General features: G+C 43.1%; 1 protein-coding gene and 1 pseudogene across 1 annotated transcript in view; one reads left to right on the forward strand and one right to left on the reverse strand.

The window, feature by feature from the left end:
• TRPC5 (transient receptor potential cation channel subfamily C member 5) overlaps positions 1-26515 on the reverse strand; it is a 143109-nt gene that overhangs the window by 115659 nt on the left and 935 nt on the right. The window contains exon 2 of the mRNA XM_068533301.1: positions 2156-2677. Within this exon, the coding sequence (XP_068389402.1) occupies positions 2156-2677 (522 nt within the window). The remainder of the gene's footprint in view (positions 1-2155; positions 2678-26515) is intronic.
• Positions 12712-19226, forward strand: LOC137757391 (ubiquitin-like FUBI-ribosomal protein eS30 fusion protein; annotated as a pseudogene).

The following is a 26515-nucleotide window of genomic DNA, read 5'->3' on the forward strand; positions in this document are numbered from 1 at the left end:
ACTTGTGATTTTTTTTCTTACAGTATTATAACAATTTATGTAAAGTGAAAACCACACTGAAACCATAATGTACATCATTAATGGAAATATACACATATATAAAACTGAAGAAAAGTCAATTAGACCTTATAGCAGACAACTTAAACACAACTGCTACTACATATCAACAGTAGGGTGGCAAGAGAGAGGAAGGGATAAGGGAGGGGATGGCCATTGCTGTATCTATTACCTACAATTTTAGTACACAGAAGCAGATCATATACCCTGGGTCCCCCGTGTGTAACAATAAAAATGAATAATAATAGCAGGTAATATTTATTGAATGCCTAATATATGTTGAATCTTGTGCTATGCATGAGCATATTACCTGTTTTGTTTAAACTTTATATTTCTCTAGGGAGGTAAGTACTCCTATTATCCCTATCTTTCAGAAGAGAAAAGTGAGGTTGAGTAACTTCAGGCTTAATGAAATTACTTAAAGCAAGTAGTTGCAAAAACAGGATAAGGAGACTCAGGGGTGGGTCTATCCATTTACTATCTCCCCCATGGAGCCGTTAAATCTCCATGTTGCTCTTCTGTCATATTTTATCCCCTTCGAGGTTGCCCCAGTACTCATTTCTGCCTCATTTCAGAGGGATAGTATTTTTTTTTCTTGTCTGAGAGAAAGGGACCAGGTGAGCACACATGTGATTTGCCTCAGAGCCTGGACCCATGAAGGGATGGCGCTGCTCGTTGCCCTTCAGACAGCAAGCACTTCTCGGTTCAACCCATTTGAATCTGACTCCAGGTAGCATTGGAAGAGAGCATTGGAAATGGACATTAAAGTACATTTATTTTCATAATAGTTCTATGAAATGGAGGAACTATTGTCATCTCCATTTTATGAGAAGACTAATGTCCTGAAATTTGAGGGGCTTTCTTCAGGTCGTACAGCTGAAGGCTATTCCATCCTCAGTTGCTCTGGCTCCAAAGTCCCTGCTCTTTCTACCATGCTTCCTCCTTAAAGAGCTAAATGAGGCCTGCTAGAAGGCTCCCCCAAATTGTTTGATAAGATGGCATAGAACAGGGCTTCCCTGGTGGCACAGTGGTTGAGAATCTGCCTGCCAATGCAGGGGACACGGGTTCGAGCCCTGGTCTGGGAAGATCCCACATGCCGCGGAGCAACTAAGCCCCGTGAGCCACAACTACTGAGCCTGCGCGTCTGGAGCCTGTGCTCCGCAACAAGAGAGGCCGCGACAGTGAGAGGCCCGCGCACCGCGATGAAGAGTGGCCCCCGCTTGCCGCAACTAGAGAAAGCCCTCGCACAGAAACGAAGACCCAACACAGCCAAAACTAAATTAAAAAAAAAAAAAAAGGGCTACAGGAAGTCAGTCTCCTGTCGAGTGAGACCTGCCTGCTTCTTTATAAAAAAAAAAAAAAAAAGAAGATGGCATAGAACAGCACTGGCTAGATTGTGACTGTGGCCAAGCTGGAAAGCAAAGCCTCTCCTGCTGTGATCTGCTTGACCTGACCTCCCTCAAAGAGGTGAACCCTAACAGGTTGGAAGTCACACCATCGCAGATGGCGCTCAGCCTTCTGGAGAACCACACACCCTCTGTGTGACTCCATCTTTCAAATGTATGTCTCAGCTTTCTTGCTGAGGGGCTACCAAGGACTTAGTTCTGTCAACAACTACCAACATCCAGACAGCAAGCCCTTTGTGATCACTATTGCCATGGCCCCAGTATATAGGGTAGGATCCTTTTTATGTGTTCTCAGAAGTTCTTCCTCAGAGCCCTTATGTTAGTTTGTAATTATATATTCACTAATGTGATCATTTACTTACTGTCCACCACTAGCTTGTAAGCTCCGTGAAGGCAGGGTTGTACTTGTTTTCTGTATCCCAAACCCCTAAAACAGTGCTAAATAAGCATTCGTTCAATGAATGAGTGCTTTCCCATCATAGAATCAGATTTTTCCCTACTTCTCTGGCCATAAAGAAAATACGCAGAGGTTGTATGTGCCTTAGATAAATATGGGCCTCACTGTTTTTGAAGCCTGTCTAACCATTTGTTTGGTGGAGAGCTAAGTGGTAGGAAAATGCTGACTCTTGGTCCCCTGCTCTGGACTCTGGAGGTATTAAGCTTCCCCCAAAGCAGAGAAGAGCTCAACTTACCTCTTTCTGATGGTATTTGATGGCCACCTTCAGCTTGGCTAGGTCATGGTACTTTTGAGGGTCAAGCTCTTCACTGTGGTCATCTCGATGGTTGAGGATGATCTCCAGTTCCCGGGAGCTCCGAGCCTGGTCCAGCAGGTCTTTGGCAAAGAGCTTGCACTGCTGGGAGAGCTCCTCATACTCAGCCTTGAACTCATTCTCCATCTTGCTGAGCTCCTTGAGCTCCCAGCCCAGGCGGAAGGCAGTTAGGATGGGGTCCTCGCTTGATAAGGCGATGAGTGAGGGGCTTGCCAGCGCTTTATAGATGTTCAACCGGGAGCGGGAGTGGCGCAGGCTGTCTACCTCTGAACTGGACACACACTCCACACAGTTGCAGCGGATCTGGTGGGGCCGGGGGATAGTGACCCGTTTTTGGACGAGCAATTTGATGATTTCGTAGTTGTTGGTGTGGGCAGCAAGCATGATGGGAGTAATGTCCGGTGTGAACTCAGAGAACTGGGTGTCCATCATCAGAGTGGGGACCTAAGTATAAGAAAATGAAAAAAACATAAAAGGGCAGGATTAAGGCTTGGAGCATAGAGCTCATCAAATGTTAATGATTCAGGAACTGGGGTCACCAGTTTTTTGGTCAATTCTTCTCCTTATCAGAATAGCTAGTTGTGAAATGCTTACTTTACACCAGGCATACAGCACTTTACATATATTTACTCATTTAATCCCCACAACAACCTCATGAGGTAAATATTCTCCCCAAATGAAGAAGCTGAAGCACACAGAGTTTAAAGAACATGCCTAAGGTTACTCAGCTTTAGGTGCAGAGCCAAAATTCAAACTCAGACAATATGACTCTGGAGCTTGGCCCTTAAATTATGCCAATTCTGTCTGAGGCACAATGAGGGGTGGTACAGAGAAGTAAAGGGCATTTTTCCTGGAATCTGGTTGGGTATATCAGACTTCTATAAATTGGTAAGTAGGAGTATGTGTTCAGTTCCAAATGAGCAGTAGAGACTGCAGAAATATTTGTTTGAAAGGCTAAAGACAACCAGTAATCTTAAAGCCCATGCCACTAAATCAAGCCCTGGGGGCTGAAGAGAAGATATCCCCAAATTGTGACACTGTAACTTCAGGGGACCAAAGACCAAAGCCAGACAGTGTTCCTCCAACTTCCTGTAGATCCCAGCAAGGTAGAGAGAATCGGTTATTGTCAGGAAGAATTACTCTGTAAATGAGGACCTCCAGGCTTGAGGTTACCAATAGCAAAAAGACCTCTGATAAAATTGGTATGTTCAAGTTTCTATTTCTAAACTTTGTTCCAAGATAAATATTATGCAAATAAAGACTGGCTCACTTTCAGCTGTGGAGTTTGAACTCTGTAACAAATACACAAACAATTGACTCTTGACACTCAAAAAAAAAAAAATTGGTATGTCCATGATGTGATGCTTGGTGTAAATAGCAGCTATAGGTGAAAGGTATGGGGTTCTTTGGGTGTTCAGGAGCATACACTTCTGGGTGAGTGTGCAGACTCTGATCAATGAATTAAAAAAAAATCTTTTGACTTTAAAATGTGTCTTTTGGGACATGCTACACCCAACAGAAGAATCTCAGTGTGCTAGAATCTGGAGCTAGACAATGAGGAGAACTGGAATAGTCCGAAGAGTCTTCATGGAGGGGTGGAGCTGAGGATTCAAAGCATGGATAAAATTCCAGGAGATTGTGAAATATTGATCTTAATACATTTTTTTAAAAAGCTCCAAATACTCAGTTTAACTGGAGAGAACAGAACGTGGATGATGGAGATTCTCATGGAATAGACAAATACTGTTTTAATCGCTAGTTTCTTTTTACTCTTAAAAAAATTATTTTGGAAACCCACAGTTGCTGGCGAATTGACAGAAGGATGAGCTACGGTTTTCATCATCTTTGCCTCCTTCCCAACTTGGATGAGGGATTCCCAAGCAGGGAAGTGGCCAGAAAACAGGGAGTGGGAAAAAGGTGGAGGAGAAGAAAGTGGAGAAGTTTGCAAGAAATCTGTTTCCTTCACGGGGTGGTTACATCAGCCCCTGAATAGTTGAGAGTTCGCTACACACTGGTCATCAATTGCTTGGGTGGAGCAGCGAGTAAACATTGTTAAACATTTAGAGGGAGAGGCTACAAACAAGCAGCAGGAAGTGAGCAACTGGCTCATAAAGTAAATCGGACACAGGAAAGAATCATCTCCGAAATTAACATAAACCTGCAGGCTAAGGAAGAAGTAGGTCTGAGTGGGCCTGGTAATGAACATAAACACAACAACCGGCATAAAGCCTAGAGGTGGGAGAGATGGCAAGTGAGCAATGTATCATAGTCTGCCTGGGAAGAAAGGAGCTCAGATCCAGAATCTGCCCCTCCTCGGTGGGCAGGGGCATTTCTTAATCTCTGTCATGATCTAGAGGCGGAGGTGGGGGGTGGAGGGAAGATGGCTTATGGCACAGGATCCCCTGGGTTACACTGGAGGTACATGTCTGCTGCCTACCATGATGCTCTTCCTGTCCTCTCTCTCTACCCACTTCCTTGCTCTTTCTTTTCCTACTCTTTCTTTCTTCCCCTCTATGTCAATGCTGACAGCCCTGTCCAAGACACACAATGGTACTGGTGAATAATGCTCAGCCCCGTTTGTGTCATGGAGCTGAAAGGTTGCCGTCTATGCCTAGAGTATGACATGCTTTCCAGAGCCATCTGATTCTGTTGTCTGACTTGGTGCTCAACAAGGAGCCTCTGATTCTCCATTTGTCTTTCTGGATACATGACACCAGAGAGTAAATCTTTTCAAAAGAAACTGGTCGGCAGTGACCAACCGTGTCCTCCTACCAAGACCACCTTTTCTCCTCCAGTCAGCCTTACCATTCACAGATTGCCACACCCACCTCATTCACTGCTCTCTGTATATATATCCTTGTGGCATATCCTGTGTGGATCCCCACTTCACTGCCACTGAAGGGCCACTGTAAGCCCTGACTTCTTCCGTAGATCTCCCCTTAACTTGATCCCACCCCTTACTGACCACCCAGATGTTGTGGGCACTAGGTTATATCCAAGATGTCACTCTTCTGATGCAGGCTTATATTAGTTTCTAATTATTTCGTATATGTATTTCTTGCTTCTTCAATCAGGCTGTGAGCTCTGTGAAGGCAGGGTTGTCTTAGTCCGCTCTTGTTTTCCCCATAGCATCTAGCACAGTGCTAGACACACAGCAGGCACTCAGCTAAAAGGAATTGGTTCTTATTCTCAAATTAAGACTCTGGCTCTTGTTTAGAAGCCTGGATCCACACAACTGGAGTCCGTGTGAGCTAGTGTCCTTGGGTCTTTCCTTTCCATGTCTAGCTGAGAAGGTAGACATTCTAAGACTCTCAGGAAGGTTAGCAAATGGTCTCTATAGGGAATACCTTGAGGTCACAAAAACCCAGGACAGTCCCTGCTTGTCATGTCCACAATGCTATTGCTCCAAGATGGAGACTCTGACCCAAAGACTACATATTTCTACTCCTCTTCCCCCCTCTGCTTCTTCCCCTCATCCTGCTGTTCCTCCCTTCCTAGACTGTGCCAGGACCATGGGCCATCATCAGGACAGCCACGGTAAAGAAAGAGTCTATAATTAGGGTCAGAGCTTTCTGATAATAATCAGGACTTTGTAATATGGTCTACAACAGGGGCCAAACAGATAACAGGTAACAGAAGTAAAAGCTAAATGTGGGTACATATGCATAATTTGGATGAATAAATGGTAGGAGTTGGTGAGCTGCGGAGCACGTACCCTCTCAAAGGGGGCATCTGCTGCTCAGCTCCTTGCTGCGATCAAATTGCTGTTATATGCATGAATGAGGACCCAGTGTTGTAATTTTTGAAGAAAAGTCAGAAATACGGATTTGGAGGTAGAATTTCCTAAAGTCTTCAATGTTGGCTCAAAAAAGTTAAAGATAGTGTGCATGCCAAACAAAGTACATATATGAGGCAATTGAGGCTTGAGTGAGCCACTGTGTGACCTTTGAACTAGCACAGAAGTTGCTAGGAGGAATGGGAGAAGAAGCTGGACATTTAGGCAGGGGCCAGCTAATAAAAGGCCTCATATGCCGTGAGAAGGAACTTAATGTGATCTGTTGGCCATAGGGAGCCACTGAAGAATTTTAATCAGGAGAGTAGTGTGGTTGAACAAGTGTTTTACAAAGATCAGTTTGGCCAATGTGTGGGGAATTGGCAGTGGTATATGTGCTGATAAATGTTTAACAAGCAGCTTTCCATTAAACAAAACAAAACAAAAACAAAAACCTTGATTTGTAGTGTTTGCCAATTTCTGTGGTGTAAATACTCCCACTGTGGCCAATTTCAAGCTACCAATATGACACCCTGGAACACAGAGTTGGGAAGAGATGCACACAGCCAGTTCTCACCAGCTGGTGTAAGCCAGCTCCAGCACACCACTGGATGAGTTTCAGAAAGATAAAACTACTTAAAAGATATCAATAGTCCAGGTGAAAAGATGGCAAGATCTTAAACTAGACAATGATTCTAGAGATAGAAAGGAACAGATTTAAGACATTCATTGGATGTGTCAGGTAGTACTGCAGGGAGAAGAAATCAAGGATGTCAGTTTTCTGCATTGCATGCCTAATTGAATGGTGGTGCCAAGATTTAGTGAAATTGCAATACCTCTTTTCCACCTACTGAGTCTCCTCTTCCCCACCCTAACATGCCAGATAAAAATCAATGTTCAATCTTTTTCAGCAGTCCAAGGGACTGTTGGAAATGAATTTCATTTCTCTGTATTACTCAGAAATGAAGAACACTAGCATCTAATCATGTCACATGACCAGCTGCCCACTCTGCTGTACCTACAAGGTCAGTTAGCTAGTAGTGGTGACGCATGAGATACTTTGGAGCAGCCATTGGTGTCAGATGGGAAATAATTTGTTTCCCAGACTATGGTAAAAAGAGAACCATTATAATCAGAATTCCCTGGATCATCTCAGCTGATTTCAAGGTCAAAGTGTATATAATTTAGATTGGAAGACTAAAATGGACAAAACTTATTTGCGGGCAATGTCACAGAATGCACCTGATGTTTTAAAAAAGTCAATATTTACATGTAAACATAAATAATGTATGTAACAATGGCCAGCATTAGCCTGATTAGCAGTGGTGAATATAATACAAATGGCTACTGGTTATTGAGCACTTTCCATATGCTAGGCACCATGCTGGAGTATCTCATTTAGTCCTCACCGTGGCTCTGTGCTATAGGCATAATAATTATCCTCACTTTACACCTGAGGAAACTCAGCCATAGAGAAGCTTAGTGCCTTGTCCAAGGTCACATGGCTAGGAAGTCGGGTGACCAGAACTTGAACCCAGGCAGTTTGGCTCCAAAGCCTGTCCTGTTAACCACTATACTACTTCACCCCCAACCAACAAAAGACCAACCATTTGATTTATTACATCAACAAACAAATCTACAATCCCAACATTGAATATTCAGACATATTAAATCACAGGTTATATTGGATATTAATTAACCTCATCAGGTAATGTTCTACCTTAAACCCAGATAAACATTATATAGTATTGCTCAAGGTTTGGGAGCCCACAAAACCATTCTTGATTTCTCATCAGATGGGGGCTCTTAATTTTTCAAAAGACAGCAGCTAAATCTATGAAAAAATAATACATAGCTAACTCCATAGGTTGTGAGAGTTTATAATTTCAGAGTTCTAGTTGTAGGAAACCTGGAAAGCCATCTTTCTCAAATCTAGATTGTCACAAAGAATTAAATGAACCATTCCATACATTTTCTTTTGCAAAATACTGGTTATAATGAATGGTGAGGCCATCAACTCCAAAAGTAAGGTGAGTGTTTGGATGGTTATTAGAAATAACGGAAGAGGTAAAAGAAACCAAGGTAGGAAGGAGATACGTTACGGGTAGCTTTTAGGGAGCCAACCCTCTCTGAAGGATTCCTTTGTACTGTTAAGATATGCCATTTCTCAGGAAATTGTGAAAATGATGCAATGAGTTGAAAAACAATAAACCAGAGGATATAGGTTATTACAGAGATGGGAAAAATGTCAGAAGTAAAGGTCTGGTCGTTGTGTCTCTAGGGCTGCACAGAGGAATGGAGCCCCAGTGTGCCGATGTGAGTGTAGTTAGCTTTGCAGGTAGCCCTCTGGTGGAGCTTGAAACATATAGCTGTTTAGGAAAGCCACTGTTCTTGATTCATTTTTTAATAGGTCATCATGTAATTTTTAAATTAAATTTCTCTTGTAGATTGCTTTACTGGAAAGAGGACGCTGCCAAGCTGATTTAGAGTTTTCCATGTCATTGTTTATCACCTGACTAGTGGGAGTTTGATAGAGATTTCTGGAAAGCGCTGAGAACCCAGGTGCAGAAACCTTGGTGATCCAACCAGGGCACAGGACCATGTGAGGGCTAGGGTAACCAGATTGACATCAGATATATCGCAGGATTCAATACAAATAAAGGTCTATTATTTTATATTTTTTCCAGTGGGTAACGATCTTGATAGGAGCACATTAGCCAGCAACACAAAATCAGAATTAACAAAAAGAGGGTCTTTCATGCAAAAAGAGGAGTCGGGAACCTCTCTTTTTGTTTTAAGTAGTTCATAGCCATAGAATTGAAAAGTATGTTCATTGCCATAAATTGAAAATTGGTAGGTATCACCAGGAGACCCGGTTTAGGCCTAGAAGAGCTTGAGTGATACAAATTAAGCTCAATTGGTTCTCAGAGTGTAAAGGATTATAAAAGGGTAATTTTCACCATTATTCTCAAAAGCTGTGTGGGATAAACTTGAATAAAGAAAATGACCTAAAGTCAGCTAGTGGTAGGTAAGAGACCTTTTAGAAAGGTATAAAGAAAACCAGACCAGGAATCTAGAAGCAGAATTCATGTTAAATAATGTCAAGAGTATTCCCTTTGCCAATCATGATTTTCATCTCATGCTCCGTACACATGCCAAATGATGTTTTGTTTTAAAGTTGCTCAGTTTATATGCAGGCATCGGACTGAAGCGTTATATGATTGGAGGACGAGCTTGAGAGAGGAGACCGTGTCACATTCATGAAGCAATTATTGAGCCCCACCTTCCTGCTTCTCTCAGCTATCCACACCCGAGGCAAGCCAGGCAACTGGCACCAACTTCCAGAAGTAGAATACTACCGCTCAACAGCTAGTTATTTACTTATTTATTTTATTCTTTAAACACCATTAAAAATTGTTAGACTTTTTTTCTCATTAGTTATCTATTTTATACATATTAGTTAGTGTATATATGTCAATCCCAATCTCCCAATTCATCCCACCTCCCCCTTTCCCCCCTTGGTGTCCATATGTTTGTTCTCTACATCTGTGTCTCTATTTCTGCCTGGCAAACCGGTTCATCTGTACCATTTTTCTAGGTTCCACATATATGTGTTAGTATACGATATTTGTTTTTTTCTTTCTGACTTACTTCACTCTGTATGACAGTCTCTAGGTCCATCCACATCTCTACAAATGACCCAATTTCGTTCCTTTTTATGGCTGAGTAATATTCCATTGTATATATTGTACCACATCTTCTTTATCCATTCATCAGTTGATGGGCATTTAGGTTGCTTCCATGACCTGGCTATTGTAAATAGTGTTGCAATGAACAATGGGGTGTATGTGTCTTTTTGAGTTATGGTCTTCTCTGGGTATATGACCAGTAGTGGGATTGTCAACAGCTATTTAAAATGTGGGCATAGTCCCTGAGGAGGGAGGAAGTTAATTTTTCTTTACATGACTATCCTTGATCTTTTCAGCAAAGGAAACATTATAAGGTCATCAACTATCTTCCATTTTCCAAGTCTCCAAATAGAGGTAAAGCATCTATCTGCAGGGTTGAATTTTGCATATCTGGCCTTGCTGGTTGCCAAAAATATCTCTAGACATTGCCAAACGGTCCTCCTGGGGTGCAAAATTGCCCACAGTTTAGAACCATTAAAGTAGAATGTAAAGCAGAGGCTTGGTTACATGGCAGCAAGGCAAGGGCTCAGGCATAGCTACCAAAAATACAAGATTCAGAGGACACCAGCAGCTTGGCTGACTGGATACTGAAGTGCTGAGCTGCTGGCCTCCAGTTCTGAGAGTCTCTGTGACTAGGAACAGGATAAGTCCCAGAGCCTGTACTAGAAGAGTCACCCATGGGAATGAAGGGTCTTCATCTGGGGGTGGTGGTACTGAAGGGCTACAGTGGCAGGAAACTGGGCAGGTCATTATGGTGATGACCTTTCCATGGCATGGTGCTATGATTCTATTATCTTCAGCACCACTGAAAAGGGGTCAAGGCACATGCATCTCATGGAAGTAACATAGTTAGCTGCCTTGGTTATCGTCAGAATGGAAACTCCATGAGTTATGGATGTTTTGGGAAAACATGAGACAAACCGACAATGAACACTCATGGCAGGAAACTTGTTTTATTGGTTGGTACTGCTGGAGGCACCTTGGGGGAATTTTGTATTTAGGTTCTTTCTTCTTGAACTCTCTGTACCTGGAATTTCTGAGTGGCTTCTCTCAGAAACACCCATGCAACAAGGAGCCCCTTGCTCTGCAGCAGGGCTTGGCTAGAGCTGGGAAGCCTTTGAGAAAAGAAGCTTGAGCCTGGGCAATGCCAAGAAGCTTAAGCTGAGCTAGCACAGACGTCTCAGTAGGACTCTTTCTTCTTTAGCAGAAAAGCAGGCACCATGACAGCACACATCATAATGAGAAGTTGATTTTTTGGTATTCGATGGCCAGGATTAAATTCCTGGCTCATAGTAATAAATGGGGGCATATTTAAAAAAGAATAGGTAACTTTTGATTGACAGGAAAAGTAGCTTAAATCATTTTGTGATTGAAACTGTATCATGTGGACATCAACTGCAAGCAAGAGTTTTTCCAAACACAGTCTTTGACAAAGTTTACTAATATCCATGTACTGTAGTGCATTTACTCATATATTTTCCCTCTATTACATTCCGAGAGGAAAAACTTAAGAAAAATGTACCCCCCCATAATTTCTCCCTCTTTCACACATTACTTTTAATTGTATTGCTTTGCACTGGCAGCTGTGTTGTCAATCGTGCCTTCTCAAGCGAATTGCCTTTTGTTCTTGTCAGAACAGACCAAGTGTTAAAGGAAAGGAGCAGGAGCTTGGTTGCCTCTGGCTGGAGACGGGAGAAGGGAGAGCTACTCTGGGTTTCTAATCCTACTGCTACTGCCTCTTGCCTCTTTTTCTCCCAGTACGCTTGCATGCTAAGAGTGTGGGCTGCTATCTTCCCTTGAGAACAATAAGCTATGTGCTGCTCACTGCTGAATTAGGAAAACATCAGCTGTCTTGTCCTTATTTCCCTGAAGTCAAACATGCCCCAAAGCTGAAACTTGGAAAGGCAAAGATACTTTCAAGGTAAAAATGACCTTTCACCCACTTGCAAAACACTTCCCTCTCTTTGAAAGACACATGTAACCAGATACCTTAGTGCTGCAAGGAAGTCTTTTCCTCTGTAGCACCTTTTCAGGAATGCAGGCCAGGGCTAATGGAAAGGAGGCCTTGGAAGGGACAGAGTTCCAAACTAAATTCACTACTGCTTAATTTTCTCCTTCATATGCAGTCAATAGGGGTTAAGAATCTCAAAGAGTGACGAAAAGTTGCAAGAGTGGTAGTGATCGAGGCTCCCAGAGGCTTGGTTATTCTACCCCCGATTTCTAGTTGGGGAGGAAACAGCACCCAGCTCTTAGAGGGCTCCATAGACACAGGGGATTGTTTGTCTCTTGTCAGAAAAGAGCAGCAAAGTTGATCAGGTATGCAAGGAGGAGGCTTAGCTTCCAGCAAACTCTCCTTCATCTGTGGTCTCACGATGCTGTTCGTTCATGAACTCGAGACTCTCTGGAGGCCCCAGACACACATTTGAGAATTTGGGGCAACTGACACTTGCACAGAATTGTGTTGGGACTTCTTTCATACCTTGCCAAGTTTCTGTTCCATCAAATTAGCATGGGGGTGTTGAACTCTTTCAGAGGCTAGAGATTACTATACCTTGGATTGGTTTCAGTGACAGAAGAATGACTAGATTGCCACTATGTTTCAATTAATCCTGATGATTCTATGATTAAGTGGACCACAGCCAAACAGATACCCACCAGAACTCCAGAGGTTTTATTCTAGAAATGCATCAATGGCATCACTCCCTGTGGAGTTATTAGTGAACTCCCCTGTGGTTTCTATATATACTGGGGCTCTGTATTCTTGCCTCTCTACTAAACCAATTATGTGTCAGGCACAGTACCTATTTAATGGGGGTTTATAAAGTAGTTTTAAAACAATTTCAAAACAGTTTTCATTTCTCTCCACTGCTGAAATCATGGTTTTGAAATTGGGTGGCCACATTTCCTTCTTCCCCATCAAACGCTCCTCAGCACCTTTGGGCTGCTCTCTCTAGTATGGAATTCTTTATTGAGAATGCTTTCCTAGGTAGTGACGTGGCACACAGCAGGCTAAGAGGATGTACTCCTTCCTATTTCTTGACTCCGTCTTTGCGGCAGCAGCAGTGGTGGCTGCAGTGGATTCAGTAGCCAACATACAGTTCTTTGTTCGTGTCCAGGAGCTACACACCCTATAGCCGACTAGCCAGGGGACAGTTACTCAGATCAAGGCTCTTGGAGGCTCACTGAAGGGCATCACCCTGGAAAATCAAATGGTGCTCCTGGCAGGCATGCCTATGGAAGCTACCCTTGGCCAGCGTGGGGTGGAGACCTTGACCACCCTGGAAGTAGCTAGCCACGTGCTTGGAGGTAAAGTCCATTGTACCCTGGCCTGTGCTGGGAAAGTGAGAAGCAAGACTCTCAAAGTGGCCAAAAAGTATGAAAAGGAGGGGTGGTGAGAGGAGGAGGAGACGCTGATGGGCTGGGTCAAGTGGCAGATGTAGTACAACTGTCGCTTCATCAATGTTGCACCCACTTTTGGCAAGAAGAAGGGTGTGCCAATGCTAACTCTTAAATCCTTTGTGATACCGTTTTTTTTTCTAATAAAGCCACTTGGTGCGGTTAAAAAAATACTTTCCTATCTTACAGTTCATTCCCTCTAGGTACAAGGTGGGTCCTTGCTCCTCTGACCAACTTACGGATGCTCAAGGGTCTTTCAGGAAATATTTCAATCTGGTTCTAAAGAAGCAGCTCAGGACTGAGAGTGCTAGCTCAGTGTTCTCGTTAGACCATAGTCTTTGGTCTGGTTGCTAGATTGAATTCTCCAATCCTGAAGACCAAGGGGCATGGAAATGATACTACCACCTGAACTGTTTAGTTGAATCTATTAATTCAGGCTTCCTCTTAGGTAGTTTAAATGAAAAAGTAGTGGGAATAACCAAAGAACGATCTCCAGTTAAAGATAGCTTAGCTCATTCGAGTAGCTCCCCCCAAATAAGACCTATGGCATTTTCTCCCAAGTAAGCTCCAGGATCCAGAGAACACTTTCCATTCTAATCAGACAAGCTATTACCCAGAAAAGCTTAGCAATGACAGCAGAATAAGCAAGCCCACCTTGTTGGGCTTCCTGGTTTACAAGTGGGAACCAGCTAATTTAGAAATCAGCAGTCTCTTATTAAAATGATGGAGACTTTAACACTGGAAGAAAGAAATCAGGTTCCCAATAGGGAAGGTAGAAAACTAATGACAGCAAGGCCAAGTCAGGGCTCACCACTGTGTACCCCCTCAGTAGTCCAAGGGAAGGCTATTTGGCTAGCAAAAGCTGTGAATTATGACCACATAATAACAGCCAGGGACTGTTGGTTACAAACTAAATAGGTTTGGTTTTTAGACACAAATGTGTCTACACATTGGCAAACTCTAGCTAAAACAGCCATATAGACATTCTTTCCTTCCAACGCAGATACTTAAGCACTAAACTGGAAACTTAAAGATAAAAGAATGATGAAGCATGAATACTCTTTCACCCAAGCTCTCTTACATCAGAGAGAGACACTAAGACATTTAAAGCATCACTTAAAACAACCCTGTATTTTTATGCAGAAAAGTTAAAAGATTTAGAATACAAGTGAACTTTGCTCTTTGCTCCAGACTTGATGTAAAACTCAGGGTATCATTGTTTTTTTTAATACATCAGGGTGAACCTTTTTAAAGAATGAACAAAGTGCTAATGACCTTAATATACAAAGAGTTTAGACAAACAGTAAGAAAAAGATGAAGATTCTAGTAGAAGAATGGGTTAAAAAATTAACAGTAGATACAGTGGAGAAAAGACAGCCTCTTCAATAAGTGGTGCTGGGAAAACTGGACAGCTACATGTAAAAGAATGAAATGAGAACACTCCCTAACACCATACACAAAAATAAACTCAAAATGGATTAAAGACCTAAATGTAAGACCGGACACTATAAAACTCTTAGAGGAAAACATAGGCAGAACGCTCTATGACAGACATCACAGCAAGATCCTTTTTGACCCACCTCCTAGAGAAATGGAAATAAAAACAGAAATAAACAAATGGGATCTAATAAAACTTCAAAGCTTTTGCACAGCAAAGGAAAACATAAACAAGACCAAAAGACAGCCCTCAGAATGGGAGAAAATATTTGCAAATGAAGCAACTGACAAAGGATTAATCTCCAAAATTTACAAGCAGCTCATGCACCTAAATATCAAAAAAACAAATAACCCAATCCAAAAATGGGCAGAAGACTTAAATAGACCTTTCTCCAAAGAAGATATACAGATTGCCAACAAACACATGAAAGGATGCTCAACATCACTAATCATTAGAGAAATGCAAATCCAAACTGCAGTGAGGTATCACCTCACACCAGTCAGAATGGCCATCATCAAAAAATCTCCAAACAATAAATGCTGGAGAGGGTGTGGAGAAAAGGGAACCCTCTTGCACTGTTGGTGGGAATGTAAATTGATACAGCCACTATGGAGAAAAATATGGAGGTTTCCTTAAAAAACTAAAAATAGAACTACCATACGATCCAGCAATCCCACTTCTGGGCATATACCCTGAGAAAACCATAATTCAAAAAGATGCATGCACCCCAATGTTCATTGCAGCACTATTTACAATAGCCAGGATATGGAAGCAACCTAAATGTCCATCAACAGTGGAATGGATAAAGAAGATGTGGTACATATGTACAATGGAATATTACTCAGCCATAAGAAGGAACGAAATTGTGCCATTTGCAGAGATGTGGACGGACCTAGAGGCTGTCATACATAGTGAAGTAAGCCAGAAAGAGGAAAACAAATATCGTATAATATTGTTTATATGTGGAATCTAGAAAAATGATACAGATGAACTTATTTGCAAAGCAGAAGTAGAGACACAGACGTAGAGAACAAATGTATGGATACCAAGGGGGGAAGTGAGCGGTGGGATGAATTGGGAGATTGGGATTGACATATATACACCACTATGTATACAATAGATAACTAATGAGAACCTACTGTATAGCACAGGGAACTCTACTCAATGCTCTGTGGTGACCTAAATAGGAAGGATATCCAAAAAAGAGGGGATACATGTATACGTATAGCTGACTCACTTTGCTATAAACCAGAAACTAACAGAACATTGTAAAGCAACTATACTCCAATAAAAATTAATTAAAAAATTAACAGTTGATTCACAGAAAAATAAAACAAATTACTTATCATATGAAAAGATGTGAAATACCACTTATAATAAAAGAAATTCAAATGTAAAACAATAATGAGATAGTATTTTTTACCTGTCAGATTGACAAAGGTGTTTTAAAATTGATTTTTTTTGCAGTCTGTGATTGCAAGGATGTGAGAAACAGGCACTTTCACATACTGTTGGTAGGAGAGCAGTTTGGCAATATATATCAAAATTAAAGGGGGCTTCCCTGGTGGCGCAGTGGTTGAGAATCTGCCTGCCAATGCAGGGGACACGGGTTCGAGCCCTGGTCTGGGAAGATCCCACATGCCGCAGAGCGGCTGGGCCCGTGAGCCACAATTACTGAGCCTGCGCGTCTGGAGCCTGTGCTCCGCAACAAGAGAGGCCGCGATAGTGAGGGGCCCGTGCACCGCGATGAAGAGTGGCCCCCGCTTGCTGCAACTAGAGAAAGCCCTCGCATAGAAACGAAGACCCAAGACAGCCATAAATAAATAAATAAATAAATAAATAAATAAAATTAAAAAAATAAATAAATAATGCACATACTCTGTGATTCCATAATCTTATTACTAGGAATTTACAGATAATAATCACGCAAGTGTTCAAAGACATGTATACAAGGATATTAATCACAGCATTGTTTAGAAGATCAAAAACCAAGACCTAAATATCCTTGAAACAATTTAAATGTTCATTAATAGAGGACGGGTTAAATAAATAAGGCACATTTATATGATATAATACAGTATTGTCGTTAAAAAGAATACAATAAAGATAAATATCCTCACAGGGAACGATGTCCACAGTGTATTGCTAAGGAAAATAAAACAAGTTGCAGAACATTTGTGAAGAGATGTCTGTGTGTGTGTGTTTGTGTATATTTGTTCCTGCTTGAATATGCATAGAAAATACCTAGGAGGACATACCTATATCATTAATAGTGATGACTTGTGAGAGTGGAAATGGGATGTTTTTCTTCACATGCTTTTATACTCTTTTAATTCTTATAGTATTACTTTTATAGAAAAAACTCCAAAATAAACAAATGGATGTGGAGAAGGGTGGTGGTGACCTTGGACCCTGATACTTGAATAATTTCATACCTCAGTTTAAGAGTTAAGAAATAAGGGAGGGGAGAAAGTAAATATGACAAATATTCATTTTGGTTGGGTAGACAAAGCCCAAACTGTCTTAAACCCCAGGTGTCTCAGTGGGGATAGAGGCCTTCCCTCTGCAGGCCCACTAGAAGGTGGGGAGGCAACTATCTGCCTATTTGATGACAACAATATGGATTGGAGGATTTCTAGAGGTCATTTTTAGCCCCAAAGTTCTATCCGCTATTCTGATACAGATAATGGAGCTGATGATGCCACAAACATCAAATCACTCCAGGTTGCCCTTGAAGAGCAGAGGGGTATTTGGAAATTTCACTGTCCAAATCATCACCCCCCTTTTCCTGGGGAGGAGGCAAAGGTGGTAGACTCACGAGAGATTTGTCATGGGGCCGGCTTCTTTTCCTTCTCTGATTTGGATTTCTTTGGAAGGTTCTTTCAATGCCTTTTTACTATCTGGCTCGCAGCCCTCCTTTACTAATGGACAGGCAATAGCAATCCACTTGATAGCAAGGTGAACCAGGAAAATTTCCCTCCTTCAAGCCCCTCGTAGTCATGTGCTGATTACCTTCCCTCTACCGAGGACTTCAGAGGGCTGACATACTTCTTAGAATAGAGACTAGCTGCTGGATTGGGGTCACTTAATCCTGCCAGAGGTAACACAGTGTGCACTTATCGGTAGGTCCCTGAATCCGGGATGGCCCTCACTAAGGTGGCCTTCCTTCTGACTCCAGAGACTTTCTGCAGATACAAAAAAACACCTCCTTCATCCTGTCTTATCTGGTGGCTTCACTATCCTTCCAAGCCCAGGCTCGATTATCAGTGACAATTCAGCATGGTTTGAGGGGTCATTAACCAACCCTCTTTCCTCAAACTATCAACCCTGTGCCTGTATTTTGAACTCTATTCTATAGGAAATAAGGAGCAACTGTGGTCGTGTGAGTGACGTGATCAGATACCTATGCACCCACATATACAGCACTTTCTTATCTCTCACAGCATTACACTTCGACTCATTGTATGTTTGCCTCCTCACTTCAATTAAGTTATTCAAAGGGACTTGGTATCCAACTGGGTGTGGGTGGCTGAAGGAGAGAGTGAAGATGAAGACATCTGCAAGGTTTCAAATCTAGATAATTGAAAGGATAAATGGAAGGGTAAAGGTGCCATCACCTGAGAAAGGATACACCGGATGAGGAAGAGGATTTGGAGGGCAACATGAGGCTGGCACGAGGATTAACAACACAGACTCTGCTGCCAGACTGCCTAGGTTTGAATCCCAGTTTGTCCACTTACTAGCTGTATGAGCTTGGGAAAGTCATTTAACCTCTTTGTGCCTCGATGTCCCCATTTGTAAGAATGGATAAGAGTATTGGGTTGGCCAAAAATTTCGTTCAAGTTTGTCCATAAGATGGTACAGAAAAACCCGAAAGAACTGTTTGGCCAATGTAATATCCTGCATCACAGGATGGTTGTGAATATTGAATAAATTAATATAGGTTTATGTACTTAGAGTGGTGCCTGGCACATAGTAAGTGCTAACTTAGTGTTTGTTAGTGTTTGACACAGGGAATTTCAATGGTTGAGGTACATTTAAAATGTATTCTGAAATTTTGAAAATAAATTATGGATCTTCTGATAGATAGTGGGCTAGAAAAGGAAAAGTCACAGAACTCTGGACAGCATCGATATTGAAGCAAGAGAAAAGATAAGGATTTTGTAAAAGAGACTAAGAGGCAGAGAGGGAGGAGGAACCAGGTAGGCTTGATACCCCGGAAACCAAGAGAGTTGTCAACCAACGAGATTAAAATGGGACACAGGCATTGTACCTGTGAGTACGGGGAGGGGTTGGAAGAGAGGAGGGAGAGAGTGCCATTTGGGGAAGAAGATAGATAAAAGGAGAGAGAGTCAAAGATCAATATGGTCAGCTCCTCACAAATATTTTTTGAGGGTCAGACCTGTCCAAAAGGCCCCTGGGTGATCAGTGGGTCCAGCTTCTTTCTTTCATCCCACATCAGTCCTCTCTGCCCCAACTGCCAATCAGAGGACCAGTAGCAACCACCTGGGAGAGTGGAGGGCGTTCACCAAGGTCCCACCTAAGGAGCTGCTCAGCCAGTGCCCATACGCTCATTCTCCTTTACTACAGCTGGGATCAGAGGATAAAGAGGGAGGGCAGATGAGCACAGGAGCCCAAGAACTACTGTTTCTGATAAGACTCAGGGCCCACCTGACCCAGTGTCCTGACTCTGAGTGAGGTATCTGGGGCCTTCCTCCATGAGGTTAACCTCATGAGGGTAACAAGAGTCCCAGGCATTGCTTTCACCACCAGCCCTTCACTCCAGCACCTACCGTGAACAGGCCACCATCATTCCCACTACCCACGTCATTGCTCATTCGCTTCCATCTGACAAATGTCCCGTCCCCTTCTTTCTTCCTTTCCAGCTCAAAGTTTATTTCTTTTCTCAAATGTTCCTCCCTTGAAAGCTCTTTGTCTATTTGTAACCAGAGTGGCCTTCTATATTGTCCACATCACACGTTTTGGATAATGTGACACATATTTCCTTGCACCTTTCTATTTCTGTCCCACGTTTGTTGTTGGCATATGGAAAGGAATCAGTACACGGCAACATTCGGTGCTCTGGGATAGGACAGCGGGAAGGAGAGCTGGGAGGAGAGTGCTGAGTTTTGCACTGAGATTTCACACTTGAACGGAGTTTGCAACAAGAACCATAAGTTGAAAAAAACCAATATGATGAGGAGCCTGGGGTGAAAAGGAGACAGAAGATGGCTGTCCTCTAGACAACTGTGCATGCGAGGTGAAGGAGGAGGGGGGCTGTTATACACAGCTGAGATCCACCTACCCAGAGGAGAGGAGAACAGGAAACTCCCCAATTGGACATGTGTATGTGGGTCAGGGCCATATACAGCCATGAGCGTGAGGCTACAGAAAGGAAGCCCTGTGCTGGTGGGAACCCTGAAGGGGGAGGTGGGGTCAGTCATGGCTAAAAAACCTCATGTGTTTTTATTTAGTGACTTGCTTTTGAGATTATTTCATAGTCTCTTCCTTGTGAAGTATTATGCAGCTAGCTCCCTTGGTCTACTTGGGATCAAGTTTAAATAATTACATTTTTCTTTCTGAAAGGTAAGCATCACTAGCTTAGGTCTTTTGTGTCCCTTGGAACACAGGAGGCCAGGCCCACTGAGAGGGGTGGACTGGCTAGACAGCCTGTGTGTGTCTTTTCTCCCCATGAGACTATAAATGTCTTGAGCGCACTCACTGTATCTTTCATTTTTATCATGAGGCATATGATTAGTACTCACACACACTTAGAAAATTGAAAAGAACTAAACAGAATGAATCATTCGCTGGAACTTTGTTATGAATGAGTTGTTTTAGATAGACACTACTTGTAGCTGCTTTGTTGATTTTCTGCTTTGTTGTAAGCGTTACTGCTTCTGATGACTCCTCAGAGGCAGTGTGGGGTGGTAGAAATAGTGGCTCGGGAAACAGGAAGCATTTGTGCCAGTTGGAGCTCAGCTGAGCGACCCTGGACATGTCATTTCAGACCAAATGATCTCTAAACCCTATGATTCTGCTCTGTGAGTGAAGTACGCCGTGTCTACAAAAAGTCAGCCCAGATACAGGAGAGGAGAGAATTCACTTTATCAGTTTGGCCAATATGATGCCGTGCGGTCATTCTGACATTTTCTTCCAATGAAGTGGCTGATTTATTTTCTTGACTTGATTGACACAACGCATGTTTTTGGCCTAGAACTTTGACTTTGGAACGAAACTCATAGAATCAAAGCTGTGACTCAGATTATTATAGCGATAAATACCTATTGTTATATTGGGCAATTCAGGTAAAAGAGATTTAATAATATTTTGTATTAATTCTAATGATATGAGTATCATTACTGAATGCTATGTGCCACAAATTATGCCAAAAGTTAAAAAATAATTCTCATTTACACCTCACAACCACTTATGATGTAGGTAATATTAACCCCATTATACAGATAAGGAAACTGATGTCAGGGCAAACAACTTTCCTAAGGTCAGGCAGTCTGAACTCTTAGCCACTATGTGCTAGTGGGTGCTTAATACATATTTAAAAATGAATAAATGAGATTAGCCAGCAGGAGTTATCAGCATGGCTTCAGCTAGTAGGAAGAGGAACAGTACTGCCTCCCATGTATTGAGTATTCACTATGTCAGGCACCGTTCTAAGTAATATACATGGATTATTTCATTTAATTTTCACTAGAACTCTACGAGGTAGGCTCCATTATTGTTGACATTTACAGATGAAGAAACTGAGGTTTGGAGAGATTAAGTGACTGGTGCAAGGAAGCACATCTACTAAAACTGCTAAGACTCCAAAGTCTCTGCTCTTTCTACTACTCCAGGCTGCCTGTAAATAGAGTGACTTTTGCAGTTCTGTTCTTTACTTTCTGCTCTCCTGTTGAGTACTTGAGATTTATAGGCTAGACACTGTCGGCCTCTTTTTTTGCACCAGTCACCTTTTCCTAGGCCCTCAGTGTCCCCTCTACACTGTGCCATCTCTCCCTGGGACCAAGGATCAGATAGGAGAAGGGGTAAGTGGAGGGCTTTGTTGCTGATTTTCTACAATCTCAACACTAACACTTATCGGTGTTGTTGAGACTTAATCTCGCTAGCTCATCTGTGAGACCAATTTTAATTTGGAGCCATCTGCCACAGACAAATGAGTAATTATGGCAGAGCCCAGAGGGGCGGGCCATGGGGAGAAGGTTGGCTTAGCCTCTTGCCACCTGCCTGCGTTGACGCAAGTGACCAAGAAAGAAAATTCCTTGGGTGGGCTGTTGATGCAGAGGCCAGCAGCTCTACCTCCCTGTTGCTCAAATCCTTAGACTCCAGTGAACAAGGAGGGATGAATGGGAGGTCATGGCAGCAGAAGAGGCTCTCCCTCTCACCGTACTGGCGGTGCCTTGTGGTGGGCACCACTTACCAGCTGGTCTCTCCACACAATATGACAGGCTAAGTCAAACTGATGGAGTGAAGCCGAAAATAATAGTCATTGAACTCTGTCTAGCATTAACTTTTGTTTCGGAAGACTTTAATATAGCTTTATCTTATTTCTTCCTCACAACAGCCCTCTATATTAGGTAGGGGTGGGTATTGTGAGCTTCATTTTATAGATGAGGAAATTGAGTTGTAGGGTGATTCTATAACTGGACGCTTGTAAAAGACCTTATGACTTGCCCAAGGTCACCCTGTTAGCTACAAGCTGGCTAGCACCTCAAACTCCAAATTAGAGTCTGTCATTCTGTCTTCTAGACCAGTGGTTTTCCAGTTATGCTTGCTCCTCAGGGCCAAGGAGTTATGGGTGTGTGTGTGTGTGTGTGTGTGTGTATGTGTATGTGTGTGTGTGTGAAGAAGTGGGGCTTTTGGCCCTGACCTGCACTTAAACTAGGGCAGCTCTGCTTGGGTCTGTTTGTTTTACGTCTCTGTAGGATTTCATTTAATGAAAGACTCTGCTACTGAAAATGTTTGAAAACTACTTGTCCAGGCTAGTATTTCTCATCGAGAGTGTAGTGGGTTGAACTGTATCCCCTCAAAAGATATGTTCAAGTCTTAACACCTGGCACCTGTGAATGTGACCTTATATGGAAAAAGGGTCTTTGCAGATGTAATCAAGTTGAAATGAGGTAGTCCTGGATTAGTGTGGGCCCTAAATCAAACGGCTGGTGTCTTTATAAGAGATAGGAGAGGGAGATTTGGACACAAGCACACAGACGAAAGGCACAGAGGAGAACCCCATATAATGACAGAGGCAGAGAATGAAGTGATGCAGCTACAAGCCAAGGCATGGAACAGATTCTTAGAGCCTCCAGAAGGAACCAGGCCTGTCAACACCTGCATTTCGGACTTCTGGCCTCTTGAAATGTGAGAGAATACATTTCTTTTAAGCTACCCAGTTCGCCGTACTTTGCTATGGCAGCCCTAGGAAATGAATACAGAGAGTCACATAGACCTCTGACCTAGAAACGGGTTGGGGGTGGGCTTATTAACATGCTGATTCCAGGCCCAAACCCCAAGATTCTAATTCTGTAGGTATGCAATGGGGCTCAGGAATCTGCATTTTGACAAGTTCTCCATATGCACAAAGCTTCATCTTTGAGCTGGTTTTGACCATAGACAGACACAAGACTCCTCGCTGGATTGGAGCTGGATTTGCGCCCCCTGCTGACGATGCTCCTCTAGTGGTTCCAAGAGTCAGTGGGCCAAAGGCGGTAGGTTTCATAGACAAGAAATAGGCTGGTATTAAACCTTCTGTAGTCCAATATTTTTTGAGAGACTACAGAGAATAATGAGAACTATTTAAGAGTGTTTTCCCCAAGGAATCACAAATCCCACAGGTGGCCAAAATCTAACCCTAACGAAACAGGCTGTAGCGGTTAGGGAGTGGATGCTTCCAAGAGGGTCGGTTTTCTGGAGTAGCAAGAAGACCACAGAATAACACACATGCGCACACACGCACGGAGTCTTCTACTTGTTGTCTGGTGCAGGAAATTCTATCTGATAGAGCGTCACCCTTTTTACTTTAAGATTTGGTACCTATTAAAAATGCAGGTGTCCATGTGAGTGATGATACTTGAAGCCAGGGTCAGCCATGTACGCCCAGCCTCCAGTCTTTATCTGAGAGCAGTTTTGATAGGCTAGAAGAGGAAGAAGAGCATGATGGGCTGGGGTAAGGGTGCAGCAGAGGGGGTCTTGCTGCCAACCTGAAGCCAAACTCCTTGCTCAATAAAGCCAAAGAGGGGACTAGTTTATCCACCCAAGACTGATGGAGGTCAGCTGTGCCCGATCCTTTGGAGAGCTGGGGGAGGGCCCCCATGAAAAGGGACAGGTGTTTGGATTCTATGTGTGCGAAGAGTGCCTTCCTGAGAGTAGCCTGCCCAGCTGGACCCAAGGTCCCTCAGGAGTCCTGTGTTTGCTCACATCCCTGACTGCTCCCAGGTAAACAAATCTTGTTTCTATCTCCCAGAGAGGCAGGGCTCCAGCACTGTGGCAGCCTGTTGTTATAGTTACTGATATATGACTTACCACAGCAATTGTCAGAGCAATGGAAGAAAATGCAATTTAGTAGCGGCCGGTGGTGGGGTTTAGGAGAGAGAGGAGAAAGGGAGGAGAAGGCTGCTGAAGAGACTGGGGGATGGAGCTGATAGCTCTGTGGGTTTGTATATACAGTACGATGTACGGTGGACAAAGGAGGTCTTATATTGGCAGTGAGTCTGAAAGGCCCTTGGTGAAAAACAGCCTGTCCCCAATAGCTTCACCCAGGTTTCATATGCCTGACATTCTACCAGTGGTGCTTCATTCCTGTGAGTTAAGCACTGCTTCTATCCAGGGGAGGTCATGCCTTAGATTGCACTTTCGAGTGACTTTACCTGGCGCCTTTCTTCCTCGGGGTTTGCCAGAGCAATGGGGAAAGATGGGAGAAAGGGTTGGCCATCAAATAAGGACTTGGCCTACTTTCAAAACTCAGATAGGGCTGCCATTGCTAGTCCCCTCTTTGGAAATTTCCTCTGTGCTCTCCCCTCTTTCAAAACAGTTATGAAGCTAAATGGGATTGAATATGAAAGTCCAGGATGTCTTGTTCAAGCAGCTAGCTATGTGCTTTTCTGGGAGATACACTTGACTCCTTCTTGTTCATCAGCAAGAATTTATCTATCACCCATTATATACTAGGCACTGGGTCAGGTGCTGATGGGGGATGCATGGAAACAGTTGGGCATTAGTGTACGCTTCACACTTAAGAAACAATCTAGTTACAGAGACTAGACATTTATACAAGGAAGGCTGGCCAGTAGTACGTATTAGTGTGTGATTGGTGTCAAGTGAAGGGTAGAGCCAATGGCTACACAATCTCAGAGGTGGACAAGATCATGGAGCAGAGTAGCTGGGTAAGCCTTAGTTCAGATTAGCACATTAAATCACTCAGACACTTAGCAGGGCTCTAGGGAAAAGGGGCCCAGAACAAATCAGCTGTGATAGGGATGGGGATGTGGACTGGGTAGGGACCATGCTTACACCTCTCTGCTTAGCTGTATATCCAAATCCTATAGGCCTGTCCTTTCCAGAGAGGTCATCCGTCCTCCACTCATCTAACCTGTCTCAGAACTCCTGTGCTGGGAGTTCTCAGACTTAACTCAGACTGCCAGGAGGGCAGGATAGCCTAGTGGTTAAGCCGGTGGGGTTAGGAGCTAGGCTGCCTGGGTTTGAATTCTGGCTCGGACATTTATTGTGACCTTGAATAACTGACTTAACCATCCATTGGCTCAATTTGTCTCATCAGTATCATGGGGACAGTAATAGTAGTGCCTGCCTAAGAGAGTAGCTGAGAGGATTAAATCGTGTAAAATGCTTAGCACAGTGCGGATGCATACTATTCATTCATAAAATAAATATTTACTGAGTGCCTTTGATATTTCAGGCACTTTCCCAGTGCTGGGATACAGCAGTGAAGAAGAGAGATAAGGTCTCTTCTCTCTTGGCACTGTGTTAAATGTTGATTCAGGCCCTTTACCCAAGGAACTTTTAATCTAGTACCTTGCTTTCTGCTCTGTCAATTCCAATTCCTAGTCTGCGAGTTATCAGTTAGCTTATTTTCATTCCTTTTTGTTTAACTAGGCAAGTATTAAAGCCATGAATTCCCTTTAAACCCAGCTTTGGTCATGTCCCATAAGATTTGATGTTGAGTATTTTCATTATCAGTATTTTTTAAGCACTTTGCAATTTTGGTTTTGGATTGTACTATTTCTACTTTTTAATGTATTGTGGTATTCCACGTTGGATGACTGTATTTTCTTTGTTCCTACTACCTGTGCCTACTATGCTCCAAAGGAAGAGAGACAGTGGGGACCTGTCTAACTTGAGGGGTTTAGAAGGGACTAAGGGGGAGACAGGACTAGAAAAGACCATTAATGAATGGTATTGAGTGCTAGGCTTCATGGGCTGGTTTCTCTTCTAATGAAGAGACATTGGAGTCACTGAAGGGATGGACAGGAATGACAGGATTGTTATGCAATTTGGGAAAGAATAAGCCAGTATCATTGTTCAGGATGGCTTGAGGGAAAGAAAGAGGCTAGAGGCAGGGAGTCCAGAGAGAAGTTTTCACGTTAGTCTAGGACAGGGATTCTCAAACCCGAGTGGGCATCCCAGACCCCTGGAGGGCTTGCTAAGACACAGCTTGCCGGGCCCCACTCCCAGAGTGTCTGATTCAGCCAGTCTGTGGTGGGGCCGGAGACTTTTCCATTTTCTAACAAGTTCCCCTGGTGATGCTAATGCTGCTGGACTAAGAACCACACTTTGAGAATCACTCATGTAGGAGAGAGATGATGAGAAGCAGAGGTGCAGTGGTGGGAGCTGGGCTAAAGAGGAAAGAAAGTATGTATCAATGCAAGATATTGGGAAGGAAGAACTCACAGGGCTTGGGGATGGAGCCTGGAGACAAGGGAGAGGAAGGACTCGAAGATGACTCCAGAGTGTTAAACGCA

Source organism: Eschrichtius robustus, chromosome X (assembly GCF_028021215.1).
Source record: "Eschrichtius robustus isolate mEscRob2 chromosome X, mEscRob2.pri, whole genome shotgun sequence".
Taxonomy (NCBI): domain Eukaryota; kingdom Metazoa; phylum Chordata; class Mammalia; order Artiodactyla; family Eschrichtiidae; genus Eschrichtius; species Eschrichtius robustus.